Raw genomic sequence first — 18,432 nt, forward strand, 5'->3', positions numbered from 1 at the left:
CTTTCTGGTGTCAAAAAAACTCCAAATAAAGATTGATGCTTTATGCTTGGCTAGTGTACCCCTAACACTGGTTCAGTTCCTCATTTGATTGTCAGTACTGTTTCCTTTTTTAAAAATACTACCAGGTTCTTAAACTGATTTCTCTTTGTTTTTATTAAGCTCACAGCTTTTATGTTGCAGTCGTAATTTCTTTAGCATTGGGTATTAATATTTGACTTATGAAATATATATATATATATATATATATATATATATATATATATATATATATATATATATATATAAAGCAGGACTGAATTATTTTGTTCTTAAACTTCAAAAAACTTATCTGGATATTAGGATGGTGCAGCCTTAAGTTGCTTAGCCCATGAGATCTAATTAGACGAGGATTCCCATTCCACATTTGTAAATTGGGTGCAAGCCTGATAGAGTAGGGGCATGGATATGGATATTACAGGCTTTTGAAGCAGTCAAATCTGGTTCAAATTCCATTTCTTTCTGTTATTAACTATATTATTTGTTCATTCAGTATATGTCGACCTGTTACCTCAAGCAAATTAACTCAGCCTTGGTTTCTTCAACCACAAGTTGTTTTTCTCAACTACCTTCGTAGGCCATAAGTGTTCAGGTTATAATAGTTGTAAATAAGCTGTGTTGGTGGGCCTTGGAAACAAGGTAGTGTCAGCCTACATGTGAAATACAATAATTCAAGTTTTGTTTCTTTTTGGTTTTGAGTTATTCCTGACTCCCTGAAGGAATTTTAATTCCAGTCTGAGTTAGAGGTAAACCTGGTGTCTTATCTTTAAATAATCTGAGATAGGAACTCAATACTAAGATGCTACTATTATATCCAGCCTTTCATTCCAGTAGTGAGAATGAACATACTAAAGCATTTTACTCCCTTTCCTTATTGACCAGAAGTATGGTAGCTGCAATGCTACATCTCACCATCACTGTTATTAAGCTTTGGAGGTACTAGCTATATGATAATTGACTGGTGTTGTATGTAAACTCTGTGGTAATAAGAAAAATACTTCCCTGAATCTGATCTTGAACATTCCAATGCCAATTATATGCTAGACACCAGAAATACAAAGATTGATAGAATATGGCTTCCCATGTACAGTAACCTGTTAGCAGGAAGAAATGATGATATTAGCATCATTTGGCTCATGCCCTAAGTTTTTGTGGAATTAGAGATCTCCATAAAGAGCATGGAACTCTTCTCCAAATCCATGATCTGCTTCTTGCTACCTTTAATCTTCTATCAATTTTCCTTTCCTGGTTTTGCTTGACCTACACTGACCTGCTTGCTATTTCTGGAACTCCCTAAGCCCTCTCCTGCCCCAGGGTCTTTGCTTGTACCCCTTTCCACTTTTCTCTGACCTTCATGACCTAAGTCCTCACGTTCTTTAAGATTTCTCATCAGATGTCATGAGAAAGGATGTCTCAGATGACCCTAACCCTGTGGTTGGCAAACTGCGGCCCGCGAGCCACATGCGGCTCTTTGGCCCCTTGAGTGTGGCTCTTCCACAAAATACCATGGCCTGGGCGAGTCTATTTTGAAGAAGTGGCATTAGAAGAAGTTTAAGTTTAAAAAATTTGGCTCTCAAAAGAAATTTCAATCGTTGTACTGTTGATGTTTGGCTCTGTTGACTAATGAGTTTGCCGACCACTGCCCTAGCCTATCCTTACCTCCCCCATATTCTGCTTTTTTTAAAATAACACTTAACAGTATTGTCTCTTCCCACTACAATGTAAGTCCTTTGAGGGAATGCTTACTTTGTTCCCTGCTATATCTCCAGTGCATAAGTACAGTGTCTGGTACCTGGGTACTCAGTAAATATTAGTTAAATGAATAACTTCATGTTTATGACAACCTCTGAATGTTTATATAATTTTAATTTTTATCTTAAAATCTTTGACCATAATAGCTAGAGGGTAAACTTTTAAATAATTTAAAATATTAATAGCATTACTTACATGTATAAAATCATGTGCAAATTTAGGCAATCAAGAAAGTATCCATTCTAGATTTTTGCCTATTTTTTCCAATCTTAAGTTTTTTGGGGGGTGGGGGGGTGCGTAGATAAAGTATGTTTGTCTTTGCCAGCAGAAAATTTAAACACGCATGAGAATAGAATACCTAAGTAATCTTAGATTACTTGCAAGTGTGTTTTCTCCCTAAATGATAAAATAAAAGTACATAATATTTTATATTTATATTAAACAGGATAAAGAAGATTAGTATGACCCACTAACTTTTTGATGTTTATTTAATAGGAAAAACTTGGCTTATTGAAATCTTTACATAAGTAGATCAAACACTCTTTCTAGAGATGCTTATAGCAGCTGTTTAGTAGTTTCCATGCTGCTAAATACTTGCTTTAGACCAGGGGTGAGGAACCTTTTTTCTGCCAAGGGCCATTTGGATATTTATAACATCATTCAAGGGCCATACAAAATTATCAACTTAAAATTAGCCTGCTATACTATATTTGGTCGAACATTTAATTAATTCACCCCTATTGCCTTGGCAGGGCCAGACCAAATGATTTCTCAGGCCTTATATGGCCCAAGACCCGGATGTTCCCCACCCCTGCTTTAGACTTTCCTTAATGTGTGAAAAATCTGCAGCTGACTTCCACTTCAGATTTATAGCCTTTCCTTCCTGCCCCCCTCCCCCGGCCCCCCACCCTTCACTGTGTAAACTGCTTCAGTGCCTGCAGCCTACGGGCAGAAGCCAGGCAATGATTCAAGGCCACAGTTTGCTCTGGCATGGGGCACTATGAAAGACCCAGGGGTACAGGCCTATCATAAATCCAAACCCATGCATGCCTTTTTGATCTTTTATTCAGGATTTCTCATGACTCCCAGATTTAGTTTTGTGTTCTTTGAACACTTCGTAGACTAATCTTCAAATTATTTATAACTAGTAGCCCTGCACACAAATCCGCGCGCCAGTAGGTCGCTGCCGCCCTCCTGTAGCTCCCCCCGCCCCCCCATAGTTTGCTGCCCTGCCACCTCCTGTAGCTCTTTGCAGCCCCCTTGTAGTTCGCTGCCCCACCCTCCTGCAGATCCGTGATCTGGTCCTTACACTGGCGGAATAATTAGCATATTCCTCTCTTATTATATAGGATTGGATGACTGATACGTTCTAGACTTAGGTACTATTTTGTTCTAACCTTGCAAATAATGTTCTTAGTGGCTGTCATTGGGGAAAGTCCTGTCCTACTTAGTTCTACTTCCTTAGCAGGTTTTCATAGATCATATATTGAGCAATGTTTCACTGTGTGTAAATGAATTCCTGATGGAAACTGTTGTTTTTTGTGCTTTACCTTATGTCTGTGGAATGTAACAGGACATGTTTCAGGTAAATGCCCAATACAGGTTTTACCTCCTGTCTGTAACATCTATGTCAATCTATAAAGTAGGATTATAGCTTGGTTTTTGTAATGGTAAAAGCAGTAGGCAATTTAAAGATGTCTTTCTTTACATGCTTTCTTTTTCTTAACTTTTTTCTTATAGCAACATGTGGTGTGTTTAATTCATGGCTGTCACCATCATGCTGCTCCTTGTAGGCTTTATTGTAACAGAATGTTAGAGGCTGGCCATATAGAATGGAATTAGGGAGGGGTAGAAAAAAATCATTAGTTTGAAACAAGTACAAGCCATTTATGTCATCATTTTGACAATGTGACTATTGGTCTTAAATAACTCAATTCTATTTTATTAATTAATGAAAGTCCTACTGTGATGATTTTATATCCTGAATGCCAGTGGTGGCTCATTAATCTTAATTTGTTACTTTTTTTGGTCAAGGGTGTTTGTGGGAAGGACCTGGTATTTTGCTATGGATCTGAGTATTGATTAATAAAAAATTACTGAAAATGGTACGCTCTCTCCAGCAATTGGGTATTTCTTTAGGAGAACAGCCAAGTTTATATGATCCTCTCCCACCAGTATAAAACAGAGATTCTCATATTTTACATAGATTTGATATCTCACAGAAGGAGAAAATTAAGGTTTCTTTTCGTTCTTTTTCCCCCCCAGGAAGCGAAGCTAACAGATCAATTACCACTCATCATTGTGTGTGATCGATTTGACTTTGTCCATGATTTGGTGCTGTACTTATATAGAAATAATCTTCAAAAGTATATAGAGATATATGTACAAAAGGTAAGTAATACTTAGATAACTTAAAAATTAAATCTTATTGTAGATTTTATATTTCACTCTGGAAATCTTCATCCTTTTGAAACTGTGGTCTGCTACAGTGGCTCTCAGAATGTTTTCCTGCCCAGATCCTTCTTTGATTAAAATTTTACTTGCATGCCAAGTATATAAAACAGATCAGAATTGCTGTAGTTTGAAAAAGTTGGATGGCCAATGCCCTACTTACTTGGTAGCACCTGAAGTATCTGTGTAGAGGCCATAGACTCCAAAGCACAGTTTTAAAAGCATCTTAAATATAGATATAAAAAACTGTACCTTCTAACTCTAAAAACAGAAAGACAGTTTTGCTATAGTGGACTTAATGTATGAAAAATTCTGTGACTTATAGCATTTTTGGACTTATTTATCCTTTGGAATAATGCTGAGATAATTAACCAAGCCAGACTTCCTGCTAAATTCCTCGGTCTAGTTGCAAAGTTAGACTGTTTATTATTGAATTTTAAAACTGAACTTAAAAGAGGGGGAAATGTTTTATTTTTTAAAGCTCATTTTCGTTTATCATATTAATAGACATTCTTCAAATTTTTTTAACCCTTAGGTGAATCCAAGTCGACTTCCTGTGGTTATTGGAGGATTACTTGATGTTGATTGCTCTGAAGATGTCATTAAAAACTTGATTCTTGTTGTAAGAGGTCAATTTTCTACTGATGAGCTTGTTGCTGAGGTTGAAAAAAGAAACAGGTGTAGTACCATTTAACCTTCATAACTGGGATAAATAAGTCTCTCTCAGCCTGGTAATGGATAAAAATATAACCTGTCAGCTGTTGAAAAGCTACTCAGAAATAAATGGACCGTTATTCCCTGGAAACAACCAATTTAGAAGTGATAGGCTAACTGTAGCGTTGATTTAAAGAAAAACTGTTTTCTGAAACATTGCAGCTATCATACAAAAAATCTTTTAACCTGGCTAATCACTTGTTTTGCATATTTATAATTAGAGCTACATGGGTTAACTTGGTATATGCTTTTAATGTAAACTATGTGAAAAGCCTCTTTTTAGTTAGGTGTGACACTCTATTTGCTAACGAGTTCTTAAATAAATTATTCTCAAGAGTAATGAGAAAAGAGTTCCCTATTAACTCTGGGTTAAATTGTTTGTTTTTTTATTTGAATCTTAATATTAGTTATGAGGAGGACATGGTAATGTAAGTATTTACATGAATTTGATAGCCAAAATAATGGCCTACTGGGTGCTTTTGATATTTAATCCATTGAAACATAAACTATAGCTTAGTGAAACCATGACCTCTGGTGGAGTGATCATACAACTGCTTGAATTATTAAGTCCATAGCTTCTAAAGATACTATATTTTGTTCCTAGTGTGCATTTAGGATGCTGCCTCCTCTGGCTGTAGGTAATGTATGTTAATTGTGTTAAAATTGAAAGAAACCTCAGATAATCTGGCCTATTTTCTCATACCACATCACAGCCCACTCCTAAACAAAATTTATCCAATGTCTAGATATTTTGTCCAGTATAAAAAAGAACAGTTTAGCCCTAGCCGATTTGGCTCGGTGGATAGAGCATTGGCCTGCAGACTAAAGGGTCCCAGGTTCAATTCCAGTCAAGGGCACATGCCTGGGTTGCGGGCTCGATCTCCAGTGGGGGGGCGTGCAAGAGGTAGCCAATCAATGATTCTCTCTCATCATAGATGTTTCTATCTTTCCCTCTTCCTTCCTCTCTGAAATCAATAAAAATATATTTTAAAAAAACAGTTTACGAATCTATAATCTCTTCTTTCTATATCCTATCTAGATATATCTTTCTATATCCTATCTAGATATATAACAGGTAAGTTTGGGAGAGTATAAAGATAGTCTTATATACCTTCTGTGTAATCTTGGGCAAATCATTTAACCACCTCTAAGTCTTATTTCCCAATTTATAATAGGGTTGTTGAGAATACAAAATAATGTATGAGAAAGCACATTATTTAAATAGTTAGCCTGTCAAGAGTTTGTTATTTATAATACAATGTGTGCATGTGTCATTTTTTGGTTTGTTTGTTTTTATTAGGTTGAAACTGCTTCTGCCTTGGCTAGAGGCCAGGATTCATGAGGGCTGTGAGGAGCCTGCTACTCACAATGCGTTAGCCAAAATCTACATAGACAGTAATAACAACCCAGAGAGATTTCTTCGTGAAAATCCTTATTATGACAGTCGTGTTGTTGGAAAATATTGTGAGAAGAGAGATCCACATCTGGCCTGTGTTGCTTATGAGCGTGGCCAGTGTGACCTGGAACTTATTAATGTGAGTACTGCTAGCTGAATGTGTAGAAGGAAGGCTGCATTTTATTTATTTATTTTTTATTTATTTACTTTAACAAGGTAGGTTTTATTAAGAAGGCTGGATTAAAAAATCCTATATAATAAAACCTTAATATGCAAATTGACTGAATGGCTGGTCGCCATGGCACTCACTGACCATCAGGGGGCAGACTGTCAACACAGGAGCTTCCCCCTGGTTGTCCGTGCACTCCCACAGGGGGAGTGCTGCTCAGCCAGAAGCCAGGCTCATGGCTGGTGAGTGCAGTGGTGGTGGCCGGAGCCTCTCCTGCCTGGAGGCGGGCGGTAAGGAGTGAGGGGTCCCGGACTGCAAGAGGTATGTCTTGAGTGCCGGCTGGTGGACATCCCCTGAGGGGTCCCAGACTGCGAGAAGGTGCAGGCCAGGCTGAGGGATACCCCTGTCCCCTCAGTGCACGAATGTTGTGCACCAGGCCTCTAGTGTGTTATATAATGTTAGGTTAGTGAATTTTGAGAGTTTCAGAGTAGTTTTAAGTAGTTAAGACAGCATTTTTGGAAGACGTGATTTTAAAAATTTTTGTTTGCCAATAATTGTGAATTTAAAGTGGCCAAAATGGTAGATCAAATCTGTTTTCACTTATTAACATGTTAACTGCACTAGTTTTATCACTTGTGTTCTTATATAGTCTCATACACATACACAGAATGCATACATCGCACCCCCCCCCCCCCCGCCCCTTGGTAAAAATTTTTTAAATTTATCTCTGTTATTGAGAGTGTTACAGATGTCCCCCATTTTCCCCCCATTATTCCCTCTCCATCTGGTTTCCATACCACTGCAGGCATTCACCACACCATTGTTTGTGTCTGTGGTTTATGCACATGCATACATCCTTTAAACAAATGATAAAGTTGCATGCATCGTGGCCTTGTATCTCTGCAGAGTGTATTTCCTAAGAATAAGGATGTTCTCTTTCATAAACACATTATAGAAACCAACTTCAGTCAATTTGATTGACAGAATATTTCTTAAAATTTATGCCAGTTTTGTCAATTGACCAAGTAATGTTTCTTACAACAGTTTTTTCTTCCAGTCTAGGATTACATAGTGCATATAGTTGTCATATCTTTAGTCTCTTTTAATATGAGATTATTCTTCAGCCTTTCTTTGTCTTTTTTAATACATCATTATAAACGTAGTCTTTTTTCTACTTGTAAGTTTTTACTGCAGTGAAATTTACATAATGTTAATCATTTGAAAGTGAAAAATTCAGTGGCAATTTGTATATTCACAGTGTAAGAGAATCTTACTCATTTTGAGTTTCTCTGATGGCTCCTCATAATTAGCTTTAGATTGTATATTTTCCATCCAGAATATTGCTTAAGTGATGTTTTGTCTTTGTCATGCTATTATATGCAGAAGCACTTGGCATTCTTTTGTCCTTCATTGTTGGAGGCACTTTTTATTGTTATCAATTTCTTTACTGTATAATTATTATATTTCCTCTTGCACATCTTAAGTCAGCAAGGAAACACTTAAAACCATGCAAATGTTGTGTGCCCCTCTTCTATGCCCATTTAGAATCTATTGATTCTTCTTAAACCATTCTTAATTTGTTGGTTGCAAAAGGACAATTTTCCAAGTCTAGCACATTCTCCGCATTTATTAGCACTCATATTTCCATGTACTCATGACTCCCTGTTTGATTCAATAGATTATAATCCACCACTGTTGTTTTGATGCTCAAAATGTCCCAGTTTTGGCTGATAAAAGCCTCTGCAGCCTGCCTCCTGGGGCTTTGTCTTATGGTCTCACCATTCTTCGAGCACGTCCTTATTTTTTAGCACAACAAGTTACATCACACTCATTTTGTACCCTCACAGCCCTGGAATCTGCCATTTTCCCAGGGAACTCAACATCCTTTTTAGTGTGGAATGCTATTCAGAACTCAGATCTGGCCTTGGCTGGTGTGGCTCAGTTGTTTGAGTGTTGACCTATGCACCAAAAGGTTGCCGCTTGGATTCCTGGTCAGGGCACATACCTGGGTTGTGGTTGATCCCTGGTCGGGCACATACAGAAGGCAACCAATTTATGTTTCTCCCTCTTTCAACTCTCACCCCCCCAGTCTCTCTCCTCTGCCTCTCTCTAAGTATGTCCTTGGGTGAGGATTAAAAAACTCAGATCTGGGCTGTTAGGTGTATTTGTATTTGCTTCTATGATCTTTCAGTGGTCAGAGCTAGGAAAATGCATCTATGTACATACATCCATTCATATACACGTGAACATATATGTATGCATGTACACATGGAAAAATAAACACAAGAATAGCTAGTAAAACACTGAAAAGAAAGCTATAAAGGTGAACTAGGCCTACCAGATATTAAAGCACATTACAAAGCCTCTATAATTAAAACATGCAGTACTGGTGCATAAATAGACCAGTAGAGTAGAATACTTGCTTGTAACCTCTTCAAGATTATATGTAAAAATAGTGGATTTTTTTATCCTAGAAAACAATAATCAGGGTATAAATGATAGGAAATAACTTTTAAAAGTAAAGTCAGTTATAAAAAGCCTTTACTTCTTACCTTGAAATTAATCTTTAATATCTTATTTAGGTTTGCAATGAGAATTCCCTCTTCAAAAGTCTTTCCCGCTATCTGGTACGCCGGAAGGATCCAGAACTGTGGGGCAGTGTGCTGCTGGAAAGCAATCCTTATAGGAGACCTCTAATTGACCAGGTAAAGTTGACAAATGAGATTAAGGCTCATCTTTTAACTATAAGTAAAACCTTTTCTTTTCCCACATCATACACATGGACCATATTTAACTATGAGAGAAGGCAGTAAAAAGAAACATTTAAAACATTTAATTATTTTAAAATATACATATCATAAATGTTAACAAAAAGAGAATACATCCCAAAAGTGATTATTTAATTATATAAAACTCTCAATTTATTATAGTTAAAAGGAAAATAGCAAATTAAACATTTAATAAAATAAGAATTGCTGTTATTAATAACTGAGAAGTGACTAAGTTGATTTAAGACAATGTAAGAATGAGAATTGATAGTAGAGAAAATACAAAAGACCAATTGGGGTAAATGTTAAATCTCTCCCTAGTAAGCATAAAACTGAAAGAGAGATGTGGGGTTATAACCATATAATATTGAAAAAATTTTAAAACGCTAAAAATTAAAGATTGTTATAATGGTTCTTAAATTCTCCTTGTGGAAGTATAAATATGGAAGAGAATGCAAGCTATTATTTTTTTCATTCCTCTTTTAGGAAGCATTTCTAAGGAAAATTTTTAAGTACAAATCTTCCCAGAAAAAAAATACTGCAGCATCTGGGAACCGTGCAAATAGCCAAAAACAGAGGAATTATTGAGTGTATAATGCTGCTATATCTATGTAGTTGAATTATATGTAGCCATTAAAGTGATAATGGGGAGTGGTTATTATGAGTAATGTTTTTAATGGGGGAAAAGATTGAAATTATACAATTAGGGTAATTTTTCAGGAGAATGGAAGTACATATGATATAGTTATACATGAATTTGTGTATGAAGACCTTTGGGTGGTAAAGTTAAAGGTATTTTTCCTCCATTTTTTTTTTTACTGACTATTTCAAGTTTTCTACTGAAAAGCCAACTTAGTTTTATTAGATCATATCTTCAAAAATCACTTTGATTCTCAGAACTTATTATCTGTATATCCTCTGAAGGTTGTGCAGACAGCCTTGTCTGAGACTCAGGACCCTGAAGAAGTGTCAGTAACTGTCAAGGCTTTTATGACTGCAGACCTTCCTAATGAACTTATTGAACTGCTGGAGAAAATTGTTCTTGATAACTCCGTATTCAGTGAACACAGGTATGCTCTGAGAGGGTTCCATTGGCTATTTATATTTAGTCTTTCATTATGGCCTGTCAGTTTTGGGAAGGAATAGAGAGACAAAGATTTGAGTATATTGTCTAAATTCTCACTCTTTAATATCCTCCTCTTCTCACCCTACCTCCTGAGACAAAAGACTCTACTAGTATAGCCACAGTGCTTATTCTTTAGAACTAATGAGCTATTAAAATATTGTGTTTAAGTCTTTCTTTATCTTAAAGGAATCTGCAAAACCTCCTAATCCTCACTGCAATCAAGGCTGATCGGACCCGTGTTATGGAGTATATTAACCGCCTGGATAATTATGATGCTCCAGATATTGCCAATATCGCCATCAGCAATGAGCTTTTTGAAGAAGCATTTGCCATTTTCCGGAAATTTGATGTCAATACTTCAGCAGTGCAGGTAAATAAACTTTCAGGTTACCTAAGTTTATATACTAAATGTAATGATTTCTCATGATTCAATATATGTATTATCCTTTGAGGATGAGCATAACCAAGTGCTATGGCATAGGAGAGCAATAAAATCCTAGCCATTTCAGTGTAATTGCTGTGTGGTAAGATTTATTTTACTGTAACACTAATTCAAAAATTGGTTGCTTAGGTTTTAATTGAACATATTGGAAACTTGGATCGGGCATATGAATTTGCTGAACGCTGCAATGAACCTGCGGTCTGGAGTCAGCTTGCAAAAGCCCAGTTGCAGAAAGGAATGGTGAAAGAAGCCATTGACTCTTACATCAAAGCAGATGATCCTTCATCTTACATGGAAGTTGTTCAGGCTGCCAATACTAGTGGTGTGACTTCTTAACTATTCTGTATTTGTGACCTCAGAAAATGTATCTAAGCTCTGATTAAGCTAAGCATTAAGATAAATTGTGTACTCTGAATTAAGTAGGAATTAGATACTTCAGGGTTACTTTTGAAAACATGTAGCCCTCCCATTTTAGTCCAGATAAAGAGAAGCTGCATTTTGTGAACTTGCAAGGTTCATGGGAAAGATTAATTTTCTGTTTTAAATTTTCATAAAATTCTGATTGAGCTCTAACCTTACAGCTCTAAGGGAAAGGGGATGTCCACTATTCATTTCATTAATGATAATACAGAAGTATAATAGAAGTTTTATTAAAATCCTAGCCATTTCAGTGTAATTGCTGTGTGGTAAGATTCATTTTACTGTAACACTAATTCAGAAATTGGTTGCTTAGGTTTTAATTGAACATATTGGAATAATTGGCTATTATAGATGTATTTCACTGTTTATATTTGTTATTGTCTATAATGTTTTCCTTAAAGGGAAATTAATAGTAGTTCTCATTTACTTGGGTGAAAAGATAAACAGTGTTTGTATTACTTGTCATACAAAAACACCAATTCTGCCCAAAGATGAGCTTGTTCTGCAGCTCTTAGCACCTATGTAAGAAAGATTTAATAGATATTAAAAGATGTCAGTGCTTGTATTACTTTTGTCTTTTCCTATACCTAGGAAACTGGGAAGAACTGGTAAAGTACTTGCAGATGGCCCGTAAGAAGGCTCGTGAGTCCTATGTGGAGACAGAATTGATATTCGCACTGGCTAAAACAAACCGCCTTGCAGAGTTAGAAGAGTTCATCAATGGGCCAAATAATGCTCATATCCAACAAGTAGGTTTCTTATTCATATTTTTTTTAAGAATGTTAAAATAAGTAGTTGAGCAACGTCATTAGCTTAGTAGGATCAACACATCACAGCTGAAGATTTCCAAGGAAGCCCTAACCGGTTTGGCTCAGTGGACAGAGCGCCGGCCTGTGGACTGAAAGGTCCCAGGTTCGATTCCGGTCAAGGGCATGTACCTTGGTTGCGGGCACATCCCCAGTAGGGGGTGTGCAGAAGGCAGCTGATTAATGTTTCTCATCGATGTTTCTAACTCTCTATCCCTTTCCCTTCCTCTCTGTAAAAAATCAATAAAATATATCAAAAAAAAAAAAAAAAGATTTCCAAGGAAAAAATATCTTACAGGAAAAATATTGTTTTTCACTATTACATTGAGTTGCAACTTTGGAGAAAGGATTGAGTTTAGGCTCGCTGAAAATGGATTGTCCTTATTTTTTTCAGGTTGGTGACCGTTGTTATGATGAAAAAATGTATGATGCTGCTAAGTTGTTGTACAATAATGTTTCCAATTTTGGACGCTTGGCATCGACCCTGGTTCACCTGGGTGAATATCAGGCAGCTGTTGATGGAGCTAGGAAAGCAAACAGTACCCGAACATGGAAAGAGGTAATCTCAACACCTGTTTGAGTGAAGAATTAAGATGCTATTTAGAAATGCTCTTTAAACTGTGAATTGAATTAACCAGCCATGTTTACATTTGAGTTCACATATTTGAAATTTTTATTGTAGGTCTGCTTTGCCTGTGTAGATGGGAAAGAATTCCGTCTTGCTCAGATGTGTGGGCTCCATATTGTAGTACATGCAGATGAATTAGAGGAACTTATTAACTACTATCAGGTAATGAACAGGAGTCTTTCATATTAATTGAGATCTTTTGCCACAGATAGTCCTATCTTTAATTTACTATCTTCCTTATTCAGGATCGTGGATATTTTGAAGAATTGATAACGATGTTGGAAGCAGCTCTGGGACTTGAGCGAGCTCATATGGGGATGTTCACCGAATTAGCCATTCTATATTCTAAATTTAAGCCACAGAAAATGAGGGAGCACTTGGAGCTGTTCTGGTCCAGAGTGAATATACCTAAGGTAACCAGCCTTTGACATTGGGAGGCAATTCTATCGCTAAAACTAATATTTTAAAATATCCCTTTTTGGAGTACTAGGTAGAATTAAAGACTCATATCTAAAGCAATTAAATCTTTCTTACATAGGTGCTAAGAGCTGCAGAACAAGCTCATCTTTGGGCAGAATTGGTGTTTTTGTATGACAAGTATGAAGAATATGATAATGCCATAATTACCATGATGAATCATCCCACTGATGCATGGAAAGAAGGGCAGTTCAAAGATATCATTACCAAGGTATGTACCTTCTTCAGAAGACAAAACAAAGGCTTCAGAATGAGTAAGCTCATTAGGAAGTAACTCTGACTTAGGTATGGATTTTTCTTGTTTTAGGTTGCCAATGTGGAATTATACTACAGAGCAATACAGTTCTACTTAGAATTCAAGCCTCTGTTGTTAAATGATTTGCTGATGGTGCTGTCTCCACGGTTGGATCATACTCGTGCAGTCAATTATTTCAGCAAGGTATTTTTAAAACTTCAAAATATTATAACAAAGATCTAAGACACACTTGAATAACTTTTGTCCATGGAACTTTAACCATGTGCTACATTTGTAACGAACTCTATATTTTAAAGGTTAAACAGCTACCACTGGTGAAACCATATTTGCGTTCAGTTCAGAACCACAACAATAAATCTGTGAATGAATCACTGAACAACCTCTTTATTACAGAAGAAGATTATCAGGTAAAACGTTTTGATTCTTGCATATATTCTCAAAACTTGGGTTATAATTAGGTTGTAAAATTGGTATGTTTTGCAGTTAAAAAACAAAAAGAGGCCATTATCCTTAAAATTTTAAACAGTAGGTATTTGTATGCCTACGATTTAAATTTAATGAGGTGTTCAGGATTGATAAATTTGACTTCCTCCTAATGAAGTGCCAAGTTTGCAGAATTTTGCTTATATCTTATCTTTAGAAAAAATTATAGTTACTTTATCCCTAAACATCTAGATTATAGATAGGGTTGAAAAGTCTTTGATCTCTTAACTAATCCTTAAAACTTACTTGGTATTAAATATATTCACTGCTTTTCTTGCCCAATACTATATTAGATTTTGTTTAATAAACTTACCTCTGTGAAGGGCTTCACAAGAACAAAATTAACTAAGAGTTAAGATTCAGCCGAAACCGGTTTGGCTCAGTGGATAGAGCGTCGGCCTGCGGACTGAAGGGTCCCGGGTTCGATTCGGGTCAAGGGCATGTACCTTGGTTGCGGGCACATCCTCAGTGGAAGGTGTGCAGGAGGCAGCTGATCGATGTTTCTCTCTCATCGATGTTTCTAGCTCTCTATACCTCTCCCTTCCTCTCTGTGAAATATCAATAAAATATATTTAAAAAAAAAAAAGAGAGTTAAGATTCAGTGGGCTCTTTTTTCTTTTAGGCTCAGATCCCATGCCCCTCTATATGACTGACTATCATGTTGAGTTGTATCAGGAGTTTCCTCAGAGCATGAAATCTTACCCTTCAAATTACAAATTTTCCAAATTTCATAACCATTAATGTTAGTCCTTGATATAAAAAACCTTGGAGAAAATTGCACCTTTAGAAATTTTACAGTATCTTCGAGATCTTTGTTACATAATTATATTGAAAAACCTTGATGCTTGTTTATTAGATTACAACTTCGTGGTTTGATGCTTGAGTCTAGGCTGTCATATTTTAATAATGATGCACTGGTCATCATCATACATACATGTCATACATTGATCATGTTATATACAATCAGTTATGTACATAATGGCTCATTGATGAAGAATGATGGAACATAAACTTAAAACTAGAATGGAACACTGATTTGAAATTTGGATGGCTTTTCTTTTTTTAAGGCTCTGCGAACATCAATAGACGCTTACGACAACTTTGACAATATCTCACTTGCTCAGCGTTTGGAAAAACATGAACTCATTGAGTTCAGAAGAATTGCTGCTTATCTCTTCAAAGGCAACAATCGCTGGAAACAGAGTGTAGAGCTGTGCAAGAAAGATAGCCTGTACAAGGTGGATGAAGTTGGTGGGGACAGGGCCATTAAACCAACTACTGGATGATCTGTGTTAACCCTAACGTGGTATACTACAAATGATTATGGTCTTTAAAAGTATTAGCTTATGAATATGAAAATTACCTTTAAGCCCCCATTTGAGAATATCATAGTTAAGTGAATTTCTTTATTCTAGGACTATCTTATTTTTATTTCAAAGCTCTCAAAAAGAAACACAAAAATAAGAATGCTTTATCTGTCTATTTTCTTTCAACAAGTTTTTAATTTAAATTATATAACTGGTACTCTCCCCCCCCCCCATTGTATTGCTTGATTTACCAGTTTCAGTATATTTGAATTTAATGTTTGACTTTCATCCGTTTGAATAGGATGCAATGCAGTATGCCTCTGAATCTAAAGATACTGAGTTGGCTGAAGAACTCCTACAGTGGTTTTTGCAGGAAGAAAAAAGAGAGTGCTTTGGAGCTTGTCTCTTTACCTGCTATGATCTTTTAAGGCCAGATGTTGTCCTGGAAACTGCCTGGAGGCACAATATCATGGATTTTGCCATGCCCTATTTCATCCAGGTCATGAAGGAATATTTGACAAAGGTAATGGCACCTCTGGGTATATTCAGAACTAATTATCTTGAATATATAAAACTCCATGTGCAGACTTATTTTTTTCCCAATGTTTTTTCTCTAGTAAAATAAGTTATGTAGTTGATTCAAAAATATTCCTGTTCTCCATAAATTTTTAATTTTTGACAAATGACATTGCATGGAAAAGGAAACTCAAATCATAACTTGCCAGAATGTTTATCCTCAATGTATTTCTGAGGATGAATAGTATTACTTCTACATTGTATGTTAGTTTTTTTTAAACATTTGATTAAAAAATTTTTTTCAAACTATCTTCCTTAGATCAGTTCTTACAATTCAGATATCTAGAAATAGTAGTATAGATTCCCTTTATTTGGTTGGTTCTTGACTTTAATATGTATGCCCGTTTCCCCTGGGGAAGCTACACCTATATTCTTAACATCCTGTTAATCTTCTCAATATTTTGATAGTTTAACCCCTAATTTTAAAATATCATAAGGAGGTTAACAAGTAATGATACGTTTCCTAAAAGCGCATTAAACAAGCTGGGGATATAATCTTATAAAAGTCACTTATTCGTCTTAGTGTCCCGTTTTGATGTTAGATATTTTTGTTCACCCTATCTTCAACAGTTACTAGCTTTTTTGCTGTCGAACATTTAAAAATGATCCTAAAGGATCCATTTCATTAGAGAAAACATGCTTATTAAAATCCATTTCCACCTGATCTCTTCAGCATGCCTTTTTAATGGGGGAAAAATAGTACTACTAACAGCCCCCAGTATTCTGAGTATGGTCTTAGGCTACCATCTAAGTAGATACCATTGTGTTCAGTAATAATATTTTAAGAATTAACACTTTCTGTATTTAAGTCCAGGGTATCTTAGCCATAGATGAGAATTCTTTTCTTATGCATAATGCCAACTTGTGAGACCTGGCTCTAAGCTGCTGTTAACCGAAGTGCTATAAATTTTACTAGCGATTAAGCTGCTTTCTTTCACACTGACTCTAGCATAAATTCTTCTGCAGTAAGCTCTGAAGTTAAAAATATATATAAATTCTAAATTTTGCTTACAGTATGCCCTTTATTTTCACTTTTCTCATACCTTTTTTAGTGGTTAGATGTTTCTCCCCTAAACCTTTGTTGCTGATTCTACCTTTTTATGCTCAATATGGAATTTGATTTTTTTCTAAGCTGCACCTTCTGAATTCCTTTGCAGGTTGATGCAATAAAGGAAAAGGTGAAAGTTGATTCTTTTCCATCTTTAAGTCTGGAGGACTAAGTCTAAGGAATTTGCATGATTTTTTCCTTCCTTTTCTACACTGCTGCTGCTGCTTTTTCCCCCCAATAAATTTTCACTAAAGCCTCTGCAAGTCCCTTGAAACATAACTATAATAGAGTTGTAGGACGTTAGTAGATGTTTGGTACTAATCAGCTAATAGGCTTTAGGAAGGGCAGGAGGCTAATCAGTAGTTGGTTCACAGTCTCTCTTAAATATATTATTAAAAACTGAGCATGGTGAGTTTCCATATTAATTTCAAAGTTTCAGGAAATTTCTCTTCCCTGTCAGGGTATCTGGACCATAATAGGATTTTCTTAATACTCTAAATAAATTTAAACAGCCTCTGGTTTTATTTTGTGAGCTTGCCTGACAGTCGCTGAATTTATATCTGTATATACATGCCCTAAAAGGCTTTTTGGGATTTTTTTTGGTATTGAAGGACTGTGATCCAGTTTCTGATCTCTTGATTCTTACTAATTTTTTGCTGAAAGTAGATACAAGAGATACTAGCTGCTTCCGAAGAGACTTTCCTCATGTTTCTCCAGGTGTCCAGTTCTTATGGTGCTAGTCTATTTTCAAGAGGACTCAAAACTTTTTTAATTATGAGAGTAGCTTGCTCTAATTGCTGCTAAGCAACATGGATTATTTCTATATATAACAAAGCAATATTAACTTCTACGTTTTGTAATAAGACACACCTCTGAAGCCACCTCAAGTTTGCTCATTTATTCATCTGTTGGCTTATCCATGGTAAATTTAGGCACCTTTTGGTTGCTGCTTCCTTAATTGGCTTGTCACCATCCCAGTATAAATGAAACCAATTAACAAACTTATGTCTCATATCAAATTGTGGTAAGAAAAGGGTGGGAAGATAAAAGAGAGTTGAAACAAATTTGAACGAATTTGGGTGGGGGACAATGCCTTGGAATTTTGTTGAACCAAACTGGAGTCACCATTGGAACTTAGGGCAAACCTGAGTAAAATGCATTGTGTGAGGCCCTTCAGCAGCTAGTAAGCAAGGCAGTTAGAAAGCGTGTGTGTGAAAAACAGGTAATTGAACTGCAGTGTTATGCATTGTTTTAAATCAAGCATGTACAACAGTCATTGCAATTACATCATACTACTTTTGAAACTCTTAAAGCATTGCTGTGGGCTGTGTGTGTTTCTTGAGAGCCTGTATAGCAACAGTCATCTTCAGATCTCACTTCTTGCTTCAGTACTTTTGCCTTTTTTTCATGCACACATACACCAAAATAACTGACTGCATGTTAACTTTCCTCTGCAGCATATTGCAGTCTCTGTGGAAAAGCCTTTTACATTACAGTGAATTTTCAATAGTACAGGTGGAACTCAGTGACATGCTTACCTGAAATTTTTCTTTTTAAATCCAAGGATCAGAAACTTT

The 18,432-nt window shown here is 36.0% G+C and overlaps 1 protein-coding gene across 2 annotated transcripts in view; it reads left to right on the top strand.

Moving 5' to 3' along the window:
* CLTC (clathrin heavy chain) overlaps positions 1-18,432 on the top strand; it is a 62,788-nt gene that overhangs the window by 36,849 nt on the left and 7,507 nt on the right. The window contains exons 15-31 of one of the 2 annotated variants that reach the window (XM_080680909.1): positions 4,054-4,179; positions 4,775-4,917; positions 6,254-6,488; positions 9,101-9,223; positions 10,211-10,356; positions 10,599-10,782; positions 10,984-11,176; positions 11,866-12,023; positions 12,475-12,639; positions 12,763-12,870; positions 12,954-13,121; positions 13,247-13,396; positions 13,493-13,624; positions 13,738-13,848; positions 14,992-15,162; positions 15,533-15,754; positions 16,965-16,985. In XM_080680909.1, the coding sequence (XP_080537035.1) occupies positions 4,054-4,179; positions 4,775-4,917; positions 6,254-6,488; positions 9,101-9,223; positions 10,211-10,356; positions 10,599-10,782; positions 10,984-11,176; positions 11,866-12,023; positions 12,475-12,639; positions 12,763-12,870; positions 12,954-13,121; positions 13,247-13,396; positions 13,493-13,624; positions 13,738-13,848; positions 14,992-15,162; positions 15,533-15,754; positions 16,965-16,985 (2,556 nt within the window). The remainder of the gene's footprint in view (positions 1-4,053; positions 4,180-4,774; positions 4,918-6,253; positions 6,489-9,100; positions 9,224-10,210; positions 10,357-10,598; positions 10,783-10,983; positions 11,177-11,865; positions 12,024-12,474; positions 12,640-12,762; positions 12,871-12,953; positions 13,122-13,246; positions 13,397-13,492; positions 13,625-13,737; positions 13,849-14,991; positions 15,163-15,532; positions 15,755-16,964; positions 16,986-18,432) is intronic. The other variant, XM_080680910.1, reaches the window with a different exon arrangement.

Source organism: Plecotus auritus, assembly GCF_963455305.1.
Source record: "Plecotus auritus genome assembly, chromosome: 7".
In the NCBI taxonomy this organism is placed as follows: Eukaryota; Metazoa; Chordata; class Mammalia; order Chiroptera; family Vespertilionidae; genus Plecotus; species Plecotus auritus.